The 16,780-nt window shown below is 42.7% G+C and overlaps 2 protein-coding genes across 6 annotated transcripts; both read right to left on the bottom strand.

The window, feature by feature from the left end:
- Positions 1 to 812: 812 nt before the first annotated feature.
- On the bottom strand, positions 813 to 3,028 carry cldn11b (claudin 11b). Of its 2 annotated transcripts, XM_076291311.1 has the most exons (4): positions 2,939 to 3,016; positions 2,561 to 2,845; positions 2,192 to 2,356; positions 813 to 1,642 (listed from the first exon to the last, which is right to left on the bottom strand). In XM_076291311.1, the coding sequence occupies exons 2-4, from the start codon at positions 2,784 to 2,786 to the stop codon at positions 1,383 to 1,385; spliced, it is 651 nt and encodes a 216-aa protein (XP_076147426.1). In that variant the 5' UTR covers positions 2,787 to 2,845; positions 2,939 to 3,016; the 3' UTR covers positions 813 to 1,382. The 2 variants fall into 2 exon arrangements, with proteins under 2 accessions (XP_076147426.1, XP_076147425.1); XM_076291310.1 differs by having other exon boundaries at positions 2,561 to 3,028.
- Positions 3,029 to 3,811: 783 nt separating this feature from the next.
- Positions 3,812 to 15,726, bottom strand: LOC143131128 (uncharacterized). Of its 4 annotated transcripts, none has more exons than XM_076290537.1 (14): positions 15,638 to 15,726; positions 12,571 to 12,906; positions 12,128 to 12,316; positions 11,590 to 11,679; positions 11,104 to 11,259; positions 10,108 to 10,360; positions 8,374 to 9,287; positions 8,055 to 8,208; positions 7,702 to 7,973; positions 7,425 to 7,569; positions 6,915 to 7,029; positions 6,126 to 6,222; positions 5,122 to 5,380; positions 3,812 to 4,939 (listed from the first exon to the last, which is right to left on the bottom strand). In XM_076290537.1, the coding sequence occupies exons 1-14, from the start codon at positions 15,662 to 15,664 to the stop codon at positions 4,785 to 4,787; spliced, it is 3,162 nt and encodes a 1,053-aa protein (XP_076146652.1). In that variant the 5' UTR covers positions 15,665 to 15,726; the 3' UTR covers positions 3,812 to 4,784. The 4 variants fall into 4 exon arrangements, with proteins under 4 accessions (XP_076146652.1, XP_076146653.1, XP_076146654.1 ...); XM_076290538.1 differs by having other exon boundaries at positions 7,702 to 7,952; XM_076290539.1 differs by lacking the exon at positions 15,638 to 15,726 and adding an exon at positions 15,357 to 15,627.
- Positions 15,727 to 16,780: the final 1,054 nt, after the last annotated feature.

Below are 16,780 nucleotides of genomic sequence, written 5' to 3'. Positions count from 1 at the left end.
GTTCAATGGAAAAGTTAGCTGGACAAATGAAAGAAAACGAGAAGGATTCAGTAAAGCATAATAATGTTTTAGAACCTTCAAAATTAGAAAACTGATGCAACTGAGATGGAGGACAACTGCACGTAGAGTAGAACGTAGGCCTATTGTCCGAAGGAACTTACATTAAATGAGGAGATATTTGCTGAATGTCACAAAAAGTGTTACAGAAATTGCTTGGCATCGCTTATTCAATGGCTCTCTACCGAAACACCTGTAGTTTGCGGAGGACGAACGAGAAAGCACTCGTTTGATAAATCAGCCAGTAGTAGACAAATAACTTTTAGAAATAATCTGTAGCCTACTGCAAAAACGAATGTTGGTGGGTATTTAAACTATCTAGCGGGTGTTTAACAGCTGCAAGAAATAGAAGCTTCATGGTCTTTGGTTCGTAAATTATTTTCATAAAACTTCAAGTTGCCCTATAACTTTACTCTCCAAACTCTTCACTGCACTGTAGGCAATTAACTGACAGTATGATAGGCTATTTATTTTCTGTAGGCTACAATAAACACATTTATTTGTTCAACTTTTGCAATATTACGCACTTGGCTACTGAACGCAAATCAGCAGGAGACAGAATGCACGTAGCCTACGCAGCGTGTAGCGCAATGTGTAGGCTATTTGTTTACCAACACTGTTAGCCAATTCACAATTCACTGTTAGCCAGTTTAAGACTTCAGTGCCATCATATACAACGTTTTTTTACACAACAAATACAGAAAGGATGGAGGCAGCAAAAGTAGAGAAGTCATTTCAGATGGGGCAAGAACAAGGTGAATTTGTATGCTTGTCAAAACGTAGTCCTACCCTGCATTAGAGGAGCTGATCATCATACCAAGCACACTCGCTGTTTAAAGTCATACACCACGGTAAACTAAAACTAAAATGTTACAAAGGTGGCAAAAACAATATAGGGTATTATTAGCCATGACATTACTAGGCTGTGAATCGTTCGTTCATTTTTTTTGTTGGGGGGGGGGGGGTTACAAACGTATTCAAAATCATCCCCCCCTCTGATTTTTACACAAATCGCACCCTGCATACAGGTACCATCTAAACTAGAGAGTATGGTAATAATATATTTTCCTATAAGTAAAAATACAAAACTGACAGTACATAGACAAACTTCATGTACTCCATAAACAAACTCAATGTAGTAGTCCATATTTACGTATTATGTATTTAAGTAATGTCTGTAGAGGCGAAGGAACTCATGAACATCTCTCGTCTCTCCCATCTGTTCTGGTTGAAGGTCAGAATTGGCATCCTGTGTGATTTTCTTCTGGAGTTAGTTGCTGGTCTGTTTCAGTGCCAAGAGGACTCTCTCTCTCTCTCTCTCTCTCTCACACGTGGGCATTCTTGGCATGATTGGCTGCGGGAGGCATGGCGTTGGCCGTACCGCTCTGCTTTGAGTAGTAGAAGCGGTTGTGGTGGTTCTGGGGCTGGGCCCCGCCGCCAGAGCAGCAGGTTATCATTGCCCCGCCAAGGAGGCACAGGGCCGAGCCCACCCAGCCGGAGTACAGGGAGAGGCCAAAAGACATGAGGCGTTCGTCATTGTGCGCCCCGATTGGGAACCACACAGTGGACACCAGTCCACATAGAGCTGAGAGACACAGAAGAGCACAATTAGTTTATTTCAGGGTGAAAACATTACATCAAGAATGAATTACAAGGTAATAAATGGGTTATGGGCATTGATCAGTGAATAATACATACAAACACAACCCTGGTGAATTCATAGGCTTATGTTTCAATTTTGATGACTGAAGATTGAATCAGATTAGGGGTTTAAGGTGTCTGTCATCCCATTAATATCCTAAAGATAATATCCTTGAACTGCAGCTGTGGGTGTCATCATTAGGGTCACTGTGACAGGATGTAGGAAGTCCTGGCTAGCAACCAGATGGGTGTCACCCCTTCTACAACCCCGGTTAAGGCCATTGTGATCACATATTGCGTTGAAAGGCTCTCTGATAGGAAGAGGGACCGTCTGCATCCTAACCAAGTTCAGGTCCAGGTCCATGTAAATTTGTCGAATGGTTTATTAAACGTAGCCTAATAATGGTTGCTTGGTAAAAATCTAACCCTGTTCTGCAATGTATCATCATGATTTCAAAATGGATAAATGCAGCAATGGCAGAGAGCGACTCACACATTAACAGAATTAGGATGCCTCCGAGGATTGCGCGTTTATGCTTGGCGCCGTCTGTCTCATTTGCCAGTTTGACGCACGGCAGAGCCATCATGACCAGCGCCAAGGATGGGAAGCCAGCAATGCATGCGGCTACCATTAGCGCTCGGGACGTCTGAATATAAGCTGAGAGAAAAAAGTGACGTGATTTTAAAACGTAATAGACGACACTTAAATGCAGTCAGTTATTCATCCAGATATGATACGAATGTATTTAAGTACATTTTCTGATTATGAGTCTCTAGTTATATTTTATAGGCTATAAAAAAACTTTTTCGGTCACATTTTGTTTTACAGAAAGAAACGTTTTTAGCACATTCTATAACTTACCTGGTAAGGCGAGTATTTGGTTCAAAGCTGTGCAATGGTAAAGGGAGGTAGAAACCACACATTCAGCCCATAATCCTTTAGAACCTAGCTCATCCATCTTCTTGCAAGTGTGCATGCCATATTTGCAGGTTATGACCCAGTCGTTTGTGGCGGTGGCAATTATGAGTCCAATCCAACCAATGAAACTCAGTATAAATCCACAGAATAATCGACAGCTTTGAGACATAGTGTTGGAATGCTTCACAAAGAGTTAAATCCTTGTATTCTTTCAAATGCTTCTCAATCCTTTGAAAACAAGTGTTAAGAAATTATTCAGGTGTCACAAAAATATTCCTTATCTCGGGAATGAGGCCTGAAAGTGACCCAAAAAATACTTACACTAATCAACCACTGGCTAATTTATATTCATATTTTAAAATAGACCTCGAACCTCCTTTTGCCCAGGGCAATGCGTTTTGGTCAACTTCTGGATTGAATTATGAAAGCCCATCTAACGGGGGCGCGAGGGGTGTATAAGACCTACGTCTCCAACCAGGAAACTTTCAGCCTATCAGAGGAACACAGATAAAACATTTTGTCAATGCCCCCTTTCTATAACCCCACCGACGTTCAAAATTAACTTATAAATAACTAATGACTCTAGGCTTATATTCTGTTTTTGCATTTCACTGACAACAAACAGACTGTCTAACTTTACAGTAGTGTATGTTAATTGTATGTAATACTACCATTTTTTCTTAAGTAAACAATTTCTCGAAGTAATCAAACGTTCCGGACATGACTGCCATCTAACGGCTATAGGCGCACTGAGGGTCCCCTTTTTAGTTTTAGTATCACACAAAACACGCTCAAGTAGCCTAAGTCTAAAGGAGAGCGACTAAATGGGGTTAATGAAGATTTTCCTGTTTTCATTCAATTTAATATACTTTGTTCAATTTAATACATACTTAATTTTGTCAAAATACCATAGACCCTTACACCAAGATACAAATGCAAAATTGAGCTTTGTAGGGTTCTTTTGTGAATTTCCTTTTGACTTAAGGTATTACTTTCTTCTCTCCTCGCATCTATGTTCTATAGTATTAGGGTGTAGCATTTTGGGATAATGCATCCTGCACACTTGATTAATTTATGTTGAATGCCCTGGCATGTTTGTATTAGCAGAGGAAAATATCTATAACATCTACACTGCAAACAATAAACACGGTAAATAAAAAAAATACTCATAAATGGCAAAAGTATGACCATAGGTTCAGTAACAAAATGTCTGTTTAATTAAATACTTAAAGTGGCACGGAAAAGGTAATGTGACAATGACAAACATCTTTTGACATGATACTACACTATAAAATGCCTCAATGGTTCGGCATTTGTAAAACGACTGCTTTAAGGTCTCCAACGACACCAATTCATTTGCCCTGTTTTCATAAAACAAAACATTTCAAGCTTATATACCTTTAAACATGTTTTAAAGCCAATACTTCTTAGGCTTGGTTTGCACAGTATAAATGATTAATAAAATCCTTTTTGTCTAATCTTAACACAGTATTGTTAATGATTTCCCCTGTAAAACGCCCATATATGCATGTGTTGTACCTTCCACAACCTCAAAAACAAATATATTAAATATTACAAATCCTTCTTAAAACAACTGGAACTTTGTACACACAAAACACTTCAATGTTATGACATGTACACATATACAGTACAATAAGAAAAGATCTAGAAAGGGGACATGCTAGCAACTAATATTACCACTGCCTTTCACCTCAACTTTGCTATGTAACACAGGGAATGGTCCATTCTTCTCAGTCCAAAATATAAAAAACAACCCTTATTATAAGACCCCATACAAAAGGTGGACACAAAAATCCCTCCTACTATGACTGTGTGGATCTTGTGTGTACGGATACTGACCATATATTGCTATCATGCTTCCAGACAGATGCTAAATACACAGGTAATTTGTGTCTAACATTTGATTTTTTTTTTTTGCAAACACACAGGAAATTGTCTCTGACGAATTAAACGCAATCTCTCAATTTTAAAGTGCACAAAATGGCTCTGTTCTATTGGCAAGTGCTCTGGGCTATATGGGATTTTCTCGCTGTATGTCATTTCACTCACCCCCCCCCCCCCCCCACTCTTATCTCATTTCTGCCCCTCTCTTTATCCCTCTGTCCTCCTACCTCTCTCTCTCTATCTCTCTCTCTCTCTATCTCTCTTAGTGCTCCTTCAGGGAGTTGATGCGGGCGCAGATCTTGAGTGCGGGCCCCAGTTTGACGTTCATGGCGGTCATCAGGTGATCCTCTGTCAGGAGGAGCAGGGCCTGCCCGTCGATCTCCTGAGCTCGGAATGACTCCGCGATCTCCTGACAGCCTAAGACCAAAGGAGGAAGTGTGAATGTTCAGGCTTTACATGTTAAGTGAAACCTTTTTAATATGCTTTAGCCTAAACAAGACCCTTATGACTCTTGTGTTTACTTAAACTGGTTTAGCTTGGCTTGTTAGCTGGGCACTGGAAGACAACTGGGCCCTGTGCCGCATGGATCACAAACCAACCTGGTAAGGCAGATATGAATTCCCACACTTGGTCCACAGTCCACTCAGCGGGTCTGGGCCGTGAGGACTGGTCGGGGGAGGCGGCTGGGTCCTGGGGAGAGCACGGCTCACTCCTGGCCTCCTCGGATGCATCCCTGGTTTCACGCTCACGCTCCAGCTCCGTGTGCCGGCGCAGGCGGGTCTTCATGGGGGCAGCGGCCTCCTCCTCGTCGCCTCTGGGTGGCTGGACTCGCCACTGTTCAGTTGCGCCTGGCTGAGCCTGAGCAATGAGACACACAGGAGTTAGGTGGCGTTCAGACTGACATGCTTTTTTCACCTCAAGGCATTCAAATTCAATTGTTTCCCTATAGAATGGTGCGACTGACTGATGCAATGCGACTCAAAAGCGGGGCGCAAGCGGAAAAGGCTTCTAAAAACACAAGTTGCTCAAAGTTAAAAATAGTTCAACTTTTTAGGTTGTGTTGGGTTGTTGCTTAGCTGCCTGTCTTAGCTATGTCAGGGAGCTAGCGATTTAGCTAAATATAATGTAACATAGCAACAACATGTAGGCCCTACCTGTTTTAATTTCTACATTGAATTGCAACACTCACTACTTTTGAATACTGCTGTTGTGGAGGTGAAAAAAGTGTTTTAGTGTGAACGCTGCCTTAGAAAGGAGTGGAGAAGAGAAAGAGCAGCCCACTGACTGATCTAAAACACACTGAAGACACAATAACACACAAACATATTGAAGCACACATATAGCGCGCAACGAGGGCCATAACTAATTGACACAATAGAACTGAGTGTTGTGATGAAAGTGATCTTAGATAACTACGTATCTATAAAAAGGCCAGGGGACAGCAGTTTGCTGAACCATATTTTATTGAAAAGCTGAGAACATAGGGTATTAGTCAACGACCAATTAAGAATATGTCATGATTCCCACTTGGTAGATGACCTACAGTATATAGGTCCGTGTTCATGATCATATTCTTAGCAAGCCAGTATCAGCCAAGATTTACCTCATAGGTGGATTCTGTTGGTTTGAGTCCAGGGCTGTGCTGGCCATCTTGACTCCCACTACGCCTGGCAGGACGGAATCTTTTGTTATGACTGAATCTGTAACATGAAAATCGGAAAAAACAGGAAAAGGGCAGGTTGGGGTATGATTGTTACAAACAAACAGGTTTTGAAGACTTGATTGTACAGTTGTGCTATACTTGCACAGGCCCACTCAGGCATGTAGAGGCACCAGTATCACTGCCTAACAAGCCCCTGACATTGAGACTCTTGGGTGAGCAGTGTCTGACCACATCCTGTTACAGTTATTGTGTGAATGTCTGCATTGATGCATGCATGCAAAAAAGAAAGGACATACACACACACACACACACACACACACACACACCACTGCAGTGCCATTGTCTATACCTGTGTATATCTCCTCACTGACCCATATTCTTATTTCCGATGTTTCATTGTGTGCACAAAATATACTTGAATGTCACTTAATGCTCTTCCATGCACTAGTTGAGCGCATGAGTCTGTGTGCCGTGTGAGTGCAGCTTCCTCTGTGGTTTTACTGATGACCGGTTCTTGGTCGTTACTAATGACACATGGCCATGATATACACCTAAGCGCTTTCCTGTTGTCGTCTTTGTGGTCTAGTCCCCCAGGTATAATGCTGTCGCACTGCATAGCCATGGTGCCTTGTGTAATGACGCTGTGACAGGAACTAAAACATAATGACCTAGTGTCCATTTTACCATAGTGGTTTTAAAAGAGGATCAGTATGTTAGCACGAGCCTTACCGCCTAGCACAGGAACTGGAGCAGAAGCGTTTGGAGCGGACAAATGATGGAGAGGGGGCTTCTCTTCTGCAGAACTCACACTGCAGCATCACTCTCTGGCCATCTTCATACCCATCTATTGGAGTGGTGGTGGTGGTGGTTGTGTGAGGGGGGGGGGGGGGGGGGGGGGGCGGTGGTTAAAGGGAATACAGAACTTAGACATTTAATTCCAGTTCAAACATGGAAACGGACAACCCACAAGAATACACCTTTCTTCTCAAGAGCTCTACATTTAATTTTTTCAATTTGTCAGCAAACTATGGGACAAATTAGCTTTACTCACAGTGATACACTGTAAAATATACTTTTAAAAGACTTTCCAATGTGATTGTAACAATGATTTTCCAATATGATTGTAAAATCGGGTTGAGTAAAAATGTACTGTAATCCTCTATTGCATGCACATTTTCTGGTCTTTGTAATGCAGATGGTCCCCAACTTGGCATAATCATTTGCCTGTATGTTACTCACTGTCATGTGGGCCTACATCTGCATCTGTGTCAGAGGAATTATCTGCTGGTTCCATACAGTGGAATGGTTCTGGATCTTTCAGTCCATTCATTGCACTTTCAAGCTTTCGGCCTGACTGGTCCACCATCAGGGATGACCGAATGACCTGAGGAGAGGTAAAACCGAAGTCAGTCCCATATGACTAACCAATGATTAGGAGTGACTCTTTGGTGACCAAAAGGTTAGAATAATATGACAAAATATTCCATCAGAGAACATTATTAAAATGGAACCACACCGGGAAAGGCTGAAGTCCCTCTTGAATGATGAAGCCATCAACCAGGTGGGTTAGAATAACTGGCTTTGTGGCTTCTGGTTTCTCCTGGTTTTCAGGTGTTGTTGTGGAGCCGGATGAGGGAGAAGGACTGGGGTTCCGTCCCAGCAGGGGTGTGAGGGGTGAGGGAGAGGCACTGGGTACCAGGGGGTCATTCAATGGTGGGACCACAGACGGCTGGGTAGGTGACAGGTCTGACGAAAGACTGGACACAGCTGCAAAGCCAGAGGAGAAAACTGTATTGAGGGTCTGAAGAGCACTTATTTTAGTGCCTGAAGGCAAACACGCAAATGCTGAAGTCTCAAATGTGTCTGTACCTGAGTGATTGTCTGATTGAGTGGAGACGTCCTCACAATGATCCCCAGGATGCACAGGAAGTGCTGGAGGCGTTGCTGTTGGTGGTTGAGGGCTCTTCTGTATATTCTTTATTGGTGCTTTGCCCTGGGATTCTCCTGAGCACAGGGGCTCAGACTTCAGGACCAGACAAAACACCAGTGAGTAGACATAACAGAAAAAACACAACAGCAAAGCAAAACAAAAAACAACCTCCAGTGCAGCAAAGTTGATTACAGAGTTGATTTGCTGGCTAAAAGCAAGCCATGATCACTGAAAAGCAAACATGAAGATTAAACTTACTAGGGTGAAGTCTAAAGCTTTTCCAGCTGGGGTAGCGTTCAGAGTTTGTGAGTTTGTTGTAAGAGTGGCAGGTTTGACCAGTATGGTTGTCTTCAGAGGCTGGGCCAGAGGCATCAGTCTCTCCACTACTGGGTCTGTCCTCCTCCCCTCCACCTCTGTCACTTTCTTCTGTTCTTTTGGCAGCCTTTCAGTGGGGGCTGTTGGGTGGTGTAACGCCACGGGTGACTTTGGATGTTTCTGGGCGCCACTTGGAGGGAGTCCAGGAGGGAGAATTGGGGAGGGAGGGCAGGGTCTCTGAGGTGAGGGGAGAGGAGAGGGGATTTTTGGTGTGGTTGTTGGGACTGGGGAGATCTGAGTGGACACGGGGGAAAGCTGGTTCAGCGGCTGGCCCAAGCTTCTTTGCGGGGAGTGGCCTTGGCAGTCTAGTTTGATAGGTCGGGAAAACATGGGAGACAGTGGCTTGGACTGGATATAATCCCGAGATGTTGTGATGGCGGCCATCTTGGACGGGTTGCTGGCCATCTGAACAGAGGCTGAGGACAGAGCGATCTTCAACAGCTGCTTTGAGGCCAAGAGCGACCGCTCCGAGGTGGGGGTCGTGCTCCCCAAGGGTAAGGCTAAAGTGGGAGAGGTGGCATTCGTGGTGGTAGTGGTCTGGCTTCTCTCTGTGGTGACAGAGGGACTGGAGGGCAGAAAGGAGGATGTTGCTTGAGTGGACATGCCCGGGGCTGAGGGGCAGCGATATAACACTGGTAAGGGCTTCTTTGGTGTGGGACCCTGGGGACTGCTTGGAGGGGTGTGGTTCTGGAGGCTGGCTGGCTGCTGGGAAGTCTGGCTATGAGATCGTTTAAGGCTGCCTGGGCTACTGGCTTTGTGTTTGGCCAATGCATGAGATTGTACTGGGCTGTAGAGGGCTGAAATGAGAAAAGAATGCAATTTTGTATAAACATTATATACAATTACAACAAACATATATACATATTATTACAATACAATGACATCCTACCATTCATCAACATTTTGAATTCTAATTCACATATACATTAACATTAAAATGAGAAAAAATCTGTCTTATATTGTTTAAAACATGAAGAACCAACCACATTTGTACCTAATAATTACGACAGCCAGTAGCACTAGTGCAGCACAGTCATATAGTCACAATGACCACTGCATTTGGATGTGCACATGTGAATCACACACACACACACACACACACACACACACACGTCTGTATAGACATACTGTACTCACACATATACAGACACACACACACACAGATGTATACACACACACACACACACACATATCTTTTCTCTTTTGTTGCAGGCTTGTTTTATGGAACCAGTGCACACATGCTTACATACACACAAAAATTCAGTCATACACACACACATACAGTAGATACACACAGGCACACATGCACAGTCTCTCTCTCTCTCTCTCTCTCTCACACACATACACACACACACACACACAGACACACACACACACATACAAGCACACATACACTTGAACTTGATGTTCAAGCACTTCAGGCAGTTCAGATTGTGTATACTCTTGTCTTGAAGCACTGATTGAGTAAGACTTGATGCCTACAGAGTTAAAGGAGTAGGGGATGGAGAGGACTTGGGAAGTGTGAGTTGCAGTTTACAAGAAGTACATCAGTCTACGATGCGGTACTAGTTAACTGATGGAGTGTCCAGAGAGTGGACGATAATGCCAGTAACGTACATGGAGGTGGCACGGTGAGGTGACGCACAGGTGGTGTTTTCGCCCCAGCTTGGGGAGACGTTGGACAGCCATCACCAACTTTTGACGCCTCTCTTCCAAGGCCGGTGGGTGTCTGGCTGAGCCTCAGGGGCGCGATGGGGGCCCTCGGACGAGGCGCTGCCGACGGTGGGATGGTGGCCAAGGCTTTGAGCGGGAGATTTGGCGGGATTGTCAAGGTTCCTGGTGGCGGTGGACGAAGGGTCAGGCTCTGGAGCTAAAGGCAATGAGAAGTAGAAGGGAGAGAAGTTTCACTACCTCAGTCACTCTTCAGCCAATGCACTCCTAGAGTACAGTGCATACCCTTAAACGGAGATCCTCTCAAACAAACCCTCGGACGCCACATCCTATCCACAGCAGAAGAGCCATTTTCTCTCAGTCACATCATGCATAGACCGTAACGCATACACTCTATCAAAAGCTCACCTGTGAGGAGGAAAATCGAGAAGAAGGAGAGGACAGGACAGGCAGCTCAGGCCGCACTGTGGAGGTCAAGATCAGCTGCTAGCCCAAGGATTGGCAGCACAGAAACAAACAGGTGAAGAAGACAGAGTGAAATTATACAGTGATGTATGCAAAGAGAAGATAGCGGCAAGCAAGGCATGAAGAGGTGGTTAATCTGTACAAAATGAGAAAATATCATCAGGAGAAGAAAATACATTTAGTCTGGGTCACTGATATGAGATACATAACTAATAGCAAACCTACTTAGCAGAATCCCCTGAAACATTGCTGCAACATTTTGACTCCAAAATTACAAACCAAAAAAATGTGACAAGTGACTAAAACACAAAAGCATTATCTCTTAAAGGGGAGAGAACGAAGAAAGAAAGTAAACTATATTTTATGTTCTATAAATATCTCATTCTAATGTCTAGGACTCTATGAAAGGTCCCTCACAATGGCTCAAGAACATGAGAATTTGATGTCACTGCAGAGAGGCTGGTAGAGTTCCCGTACCATTTGTGCTCTCAACAACATTTGAGCAGGACTGGTACAAGCGCTCTTCCCCAAGAGCAGAGCATGCGGGGCTATCCTTTGGTTAGCAGTCACCGGGAGAGGACTCTGGGAAGCTCGAACCATGTGTGTAGACCCAGGAGAACTGGGTGACGTGACCTAGAAATCAGAGAAACGGAGCAATTCAGAATGAGAGCAGAAACAGGAACGGTTAAGAACTACCTGAGCCCCAGACATTCTTGTGATGTTCCTATACAGAACATGTCGGTTAGAGCATAGCCTTACCACAATGCAAACATATGCTCACGTGGTAGAGGCTAGTTCACAAGGCTAATTAAAGTTTTATTACAGGAAACGTAACTTATTTCTGCCATAAATCATGGGGAGTTACAGTTTCAAAACTATAGAATAGCAGATTTGTTTAAGAAAACTTATGCAAGATAGCCCTGTAAAGAATTTTTGTTACACTTTTCAGAGTAAAAAACATACTGGTTTGGGAGACTGCTGTGGTGATGACACAGGCGTTCCTTCGCTGGTTGGTGATGACAAAGATGGCATCTTGTCCCCAAACAATCTGACCTGAAATGGAAAGGCATTAATGGGGTAAATTTCATGTAAGTTTTCAGTGCAGACATAGACATGAAAAAAAAAAAAACGTGATCACAGGCATTCACTGTGGCAAGACTCAGGTAGGTATGGTGCACATGCCAGATCAAAGGAATGACAAAAAAAAAAAAAAAACGAGAATATGCAGCCCAAATGCATGCAGGGCATTGCTCAGCGAAGCACTTCCTTCAACTCCCTGCTCGCAGCCAAGTATTAACACAGTTCTAAAAAGGTTAATAAAAGTTATCAAAATTTAGATTACAACATGCAGGCACCAATATCACATATGGGAAGGTGGAGATGCAGAACATAGGCATATGAGATAGATACATGTAGCAGCCTGGCAGAATATGCTATTTTAAAGCTATTTTAAAGCATTGTTTGGATGGGGCAGATTCAACGATTTCCTGGCATTCTGCACCTGCTGTGCAGCTGGCAGGTGGCTTTGCCGTTTCTGCTGCTGTAGCTGTTGCTGTTGATGCTGTTGTTGCTGAGCTGCTGCATGAAGCGAGCCATGCTGCTGCTGTTTCTGCTGCTGCTGGACTGTATACATCTGATGCAGCAGCTGTGCAGCCGACCCTCTTGGTTGGCGACTGGGCTGGTGGATCACCTAACAGGGGCCAAGTATCACAGCAGATTTCACAGTATAGAGAACGGGGAAGGGGGGGGGTGGGGGGGACCCCCAGCAGCGACTAAGGGTTAGAGTGAAGGTAAGACTGAATATGTGTGAGAGGATGGAGGTTGTAATTGTGACTGACTGATAAAGTGAAAGTGGTGGTCCACTAGGAGAACTACCGAGTGGAGGTGTGAGAGATGCTTTGAACTGTAAAGAAAAGTGCATGTGCGAGAGGAGATCTCGGTTACCTGAACAACTTTCTGGTCAGTCAGAGTGGGGGTCGTGTGGAACGTGGTGATTGTGGTGTGAACTGAAGCGCTGCTCTGGTTGCCATTGGCCTGGCTGGGAAGAATTTTACCAGTGGGCTGTTTGAGGAGGTTGTTCCCATTCGTCTGGCTGGGAGGTTTGTTGATCTTTGTCTGAATGGAGAAGCTGTTGCCATTGGCTTGGTTGGGGGGGTTGCTCGCTTTGGGCTGGTTAGAGGGGTTTACAGTTGGACTTTGAGCTGGACTTTCTCTTTTCTCCGTTTCAGATTGTCTATTGGGCTCCCTGTCCATCTCTTTTGTGGGTCTGGTCACAGGAGGCTGTGAAAAGAAATGTGTAAAGAAAACAAAGGGTTTTGCTAACCATAGTGCCCTTGCTCTATATATGAGGCTTTGCTTTCACTTATGAAAGCCCATATAACTGTTATTATGCTGTGTCTTGTTGTTGTCTTTTAATTCAAGTGAATTTTGATGGATTGTTGCCCTCAGGCATGTATCATGTCATGTATCGTGTCATGTAAAAGAATGCCACTTTGCCACTGAACTTTAAACCAAACCAGTGGAGCATGATTATTTTATTGCTCTGGATCTTATGCTGTTCTGTTGTTGACTTAAAATTTCACTGAGAGCTAAATAGAAATGTTGAGATACTAAGCAAAAAAAAAAAGATTAAAATAAAAAAATATCACACAATTTTCACTTAGTATCATGTCATCTTAATATCTCAAAATTGTGACATAGTATCTCAAAATTTTGATTCAGTATCTCAGAATTTTGACTTAGTTTGTGATAGTTTTCTCTTCTTTTTAAGTGGCGGAAACAGGCTTCCATAAAATCAGGCCCTACGACAAAAATTAAGTATCATTCACTCTCACTAAACCCCTATGAAGCCATACATAAGCAAACAGAAACAGAACTCAGATAATGTGTGTTTTATTAGACCTGCAAGCTGGTCCCACCTTGTTGCCCTTTATATGTGTGTATAGCATGTAAAATGGCAATAATAAAATGTAGACACTTTGGCCTACTTACAGTAAAACTGTAGAGCCTTCCAAAGCCATCAAATATCTATTAACTAGCATCCCTTACAAAAATAGCTGCACTACTTCAAGAGAATCAAAATGGCTATTTTGGAGGAATTCTTTGCATTTCATATGCAGGATATGCAATATTTTGGACATGAAAAAACTACATCGCACTACATAGTACTGCAGTTAACGGCACTTTACTGCAGAAATTGTATATTTACGACATGCAAATATTATTGTACTGCATTGTACTTCAGACATACTGCAGTATAATTGCTGTTTTTGTCCCTTAAGCAGTTCTTACTGAAATCAATTGGATAACTGGTGTTGTATGCTCCCTTTCAAGACAGTAAAATATAAAACAATTGTAAAACAGTTGTAACAAGACTTGTAACTGAAATAGAGGGCATGATGTGTTATCTTTTTGTGGGGTTCAATGACAAAGTGTATCTTCCAACTTGGTTCAAAACATGACACAACAAGCAAGGTGCCAAACCAGTCTTGAAACAGGATTGAAGCATGGAGTCTGTATAAACAGATTTTCACTAACAAATCCTGCAGTGGTTTGGCTGTGGGCTGCTCAAGCTCCCGCTTGTAAAACAACTTAACTCGCCGATCATAATAAATGTCCACGGCCCAAAACTAACTAGACTGCATCAAAACTGTCAGCTCCTCACCAGCACAGCATAGTGCACTTCATACTCCATTAATTTTATTTTGTTTGCCTACCCTACACACAGCAAAATTCACAAAAACTCAACTTTTAAACCACACTTTGACGGCATTATCAACTTCTAAATGTAGGCGTTCTGTAGAGTGTTTGGTTAACAGAAAAAAAAATATAAAAATGGCAAAGTGACTTAGTTATAGGATTAGTCAACCCATCTAAATGGTGGTTATGAATCTGTCAACAATGTCCACGCATGACCTCTCATTTCAACGATGCGTAATGGAAAAGAATAATCAAAGAAATAGGTTGCAGATGAACAACATATTATCCGTTATAAATATGCTTCCCAATGGCCACTTCTATTTCGAGTAGCACACAGCCTACCTGCCTGGCCTCCTACATATTCATGTGTATCCTGTTGCATGGACAGGTTAGTCTACGCAGCAATGCCATCAGTAGACTTAACATATTTACATTCCAGTTTAGGCTATGTGCCTCAGACAACCGCGGTCAAACAGGAAGTTGTAAACGGCCAGTCTATATGCAAATTCGACTGATATGAAGTAAAACGGCCACATTTATCTGATTTGTATATCAGTATTCGCTTGATCTTTTCAATACATTGAAATAATGTTGAGTCTTAAATACGGGCAGAGGTGGTTTCCTGAATGCAAGGACAGACGTGAGCCGTGCAAATTTATGCCATAGCCCAACATATATTATAGAGAGAATATGATTCAAAACATGTAGGCCTACAGATTTGTAACATCTGAAATGATCTCACCAGGAATTTCTGAGAAATAGGATTTGTCACACAAGTTAGGCTACCATAAAGAAGCGCTAAGAGAAATATGGCTACACTGTAGCATACTGTAACCATGACTGTAACCTGTCACCTGCATCATCCACATTAAATGCAGCATTTGTCCGAAAATTAAAATAGCGCCGTGGAGGCCTATTATTTTACCATCGTCACTGCATTTATATTATCCCCAAATTCGAGATTTACAAGCTGAAAAATGGGCGTGTATGCGCAATGACAGAAAATGATGTGTACAATTTGCATGTCATACTTCCTTGAATTCTAGGACTGTCGAAATCGACACCGTGGTTGTTTTCTAGGCTAATCATGTCCAATAGCCATCCAACTCGCAAAATCGGAGGGATGATAAATCACCACAACTTTGCCGGACATTGGGTAAATGCTACAAAATGAAAGTCATGAGAGGAGAAAAGCTTTATCTGGAGCAAATATGCACGCATGCTCTATATTTCGATCAAACGGGGAAAAACGGCGTGTCAAGAAAATCCTTACAAAGCCCACAAGTCTTAACTGGCAGCTTATTGCTCCTACCTGCCCGAAGTCAATAAGAGAGATCATTCATCACAGAGTGACCGTTTCTGGCGAGCGTTACAATCCCGTCATGTCCTAATGCGTCAAAGGTAACAGTAGAGAGAGTGGTGGTACGCCGTGCACAGGCAGAATCATAAAAGCGATACAGCACCACTTGGAGTGTAGGAGGACCTCATACAGTAACAAACATACAGTGACAGCAGACTCTCATAGCATGGATTTGAATGTTTACATTATTATATTAATTTACAAAAAGTCTAATTAAAACGCAATTAACAGACCATAGCTAAATGGAACCAAACGTATTTTGGCAATACCAGGCATTTTGCGACATGCACCTGATTTATTCTAGGTAAATCGAGGAAATGCATGCAGTTGGTTCTCTACCAATTTCATTCTGTCTGCACAGAGCCGAACTTACACATATTGGTATTTCTTAGTTATTGTCTATTTTCCGGCAGTTTAAAATCGTGGTGCCTTCACAGTCAGGGATATAGCCTATAGGCTAAACGCAAGTAAACGCAGTTTATCCACCTCTGAAATTTCAGAAATAGAGTTTACCTCTTATTGGAGTTTATCCACCTCTCAAAAGAGTTTATTCACCAGTTGCAACTTTTAACATTAAAAAAATCAGACAGAAGGCCTAGGCTATTATCCACATTCACAATATGTACACTCATCAACACTCTAATCATTTAATACCATTGTTGTTGTTATAAACATTGGAAAACACCTCTGTTCATAGTCTATCAAAGTTCTAATTCTAGTTGTTGGGCTAGATTGATTAGCCTATGTTTAGCCTATAGGGCCTATGCCTATTTGTGTCAAATATTTTAAGAATCGTTATCCTTTACATTAGGCCTACCACACAGAAATAACAGGTTAAATAGAATAAATAACATAACTCATTACCTGTAGGTTGAACTTGAACATGACTTTGTCCTGATGATATTTGATGAAATGCACATCTTACTAGGCCTACATTTCCCAGCGTTCTTTGCAGTGTTTAATGTGCCATTAATTGGATTACCATGGTGACAACCTTTGTTAATCTGGGGAGCAGAAGTGAACAGCGGTTTAGTTGGCCATGTGAAATGCGCTGCCCATATGGCCACTTAATCCTCGTAGCCTAGGCTACTACTG

Source organism: Alosa pseudoharengus, unplaced genomic scaffold, assembly GCF_046254945.1.
Source record: "Alosa pseudoharengus isolate Yale_2024_CS ecotype anadromous, Long Island Sound unplaced genomic scaffold, YU_APseudo_1.1 YU_APseudo_1.1_scf_18, whole genome shotgun sequence".
Lineage (NCBI taxonomy): Eukaryota > Metazoa > Chordata > Actinopteri > Clupeiformes > Clupeidae > Alosa > Alosa pseudoharengus.
This window is presented reverse-complemented; position numbering and strand designations above follow the sequence as displayed.

Excerpts from the sequence above, each read along its gene's own strand:
- cldn11b (XM_076291310.1), bottom strand. The coding sequence starts at position 2,786 with ATGTCTCAAAGCTGTCGATTATTCTGTGGATTTATACTGAGTTTCATT. Across the intron at positions 2,357-2,560 it reads CCAAATACTCGCCTTACCAG|CTTATATTCAGACGTCCCGA; the intron begins GTAAGTTATAGA and ends TTTTTCTCTCAG. Across the intron at positions 1,643-2,191 it reads CATCCTAATTCTGTTAATGT|CTCTATGTGGACTGGTGTCC; the intron begins GTGAGTCGCTCT and ends TGTGTCTCTCAG.
- LOC143131128 (XM_076290537.1), bottom strand. The coding sequence starts at position 15,664 with ATGATCTCTCTTATTGACTTCGGGCAG. Across the intron at positions 10,361-11,103 it reads TGTTGTTGAGAGCACAAATG|CTCCAGAGCCTGACCCTTCG; the intron begins GTACGGGAACTC and ends CATTGCCTTTAG. Across the intron at positions 9,288-10,107 it reads CCTCACCGTGCCACCTCCAT|CCCTCTACAGCCCAGTACAA; the intron begins GTACGTTACTGG and ends TTCTCATTTCAG.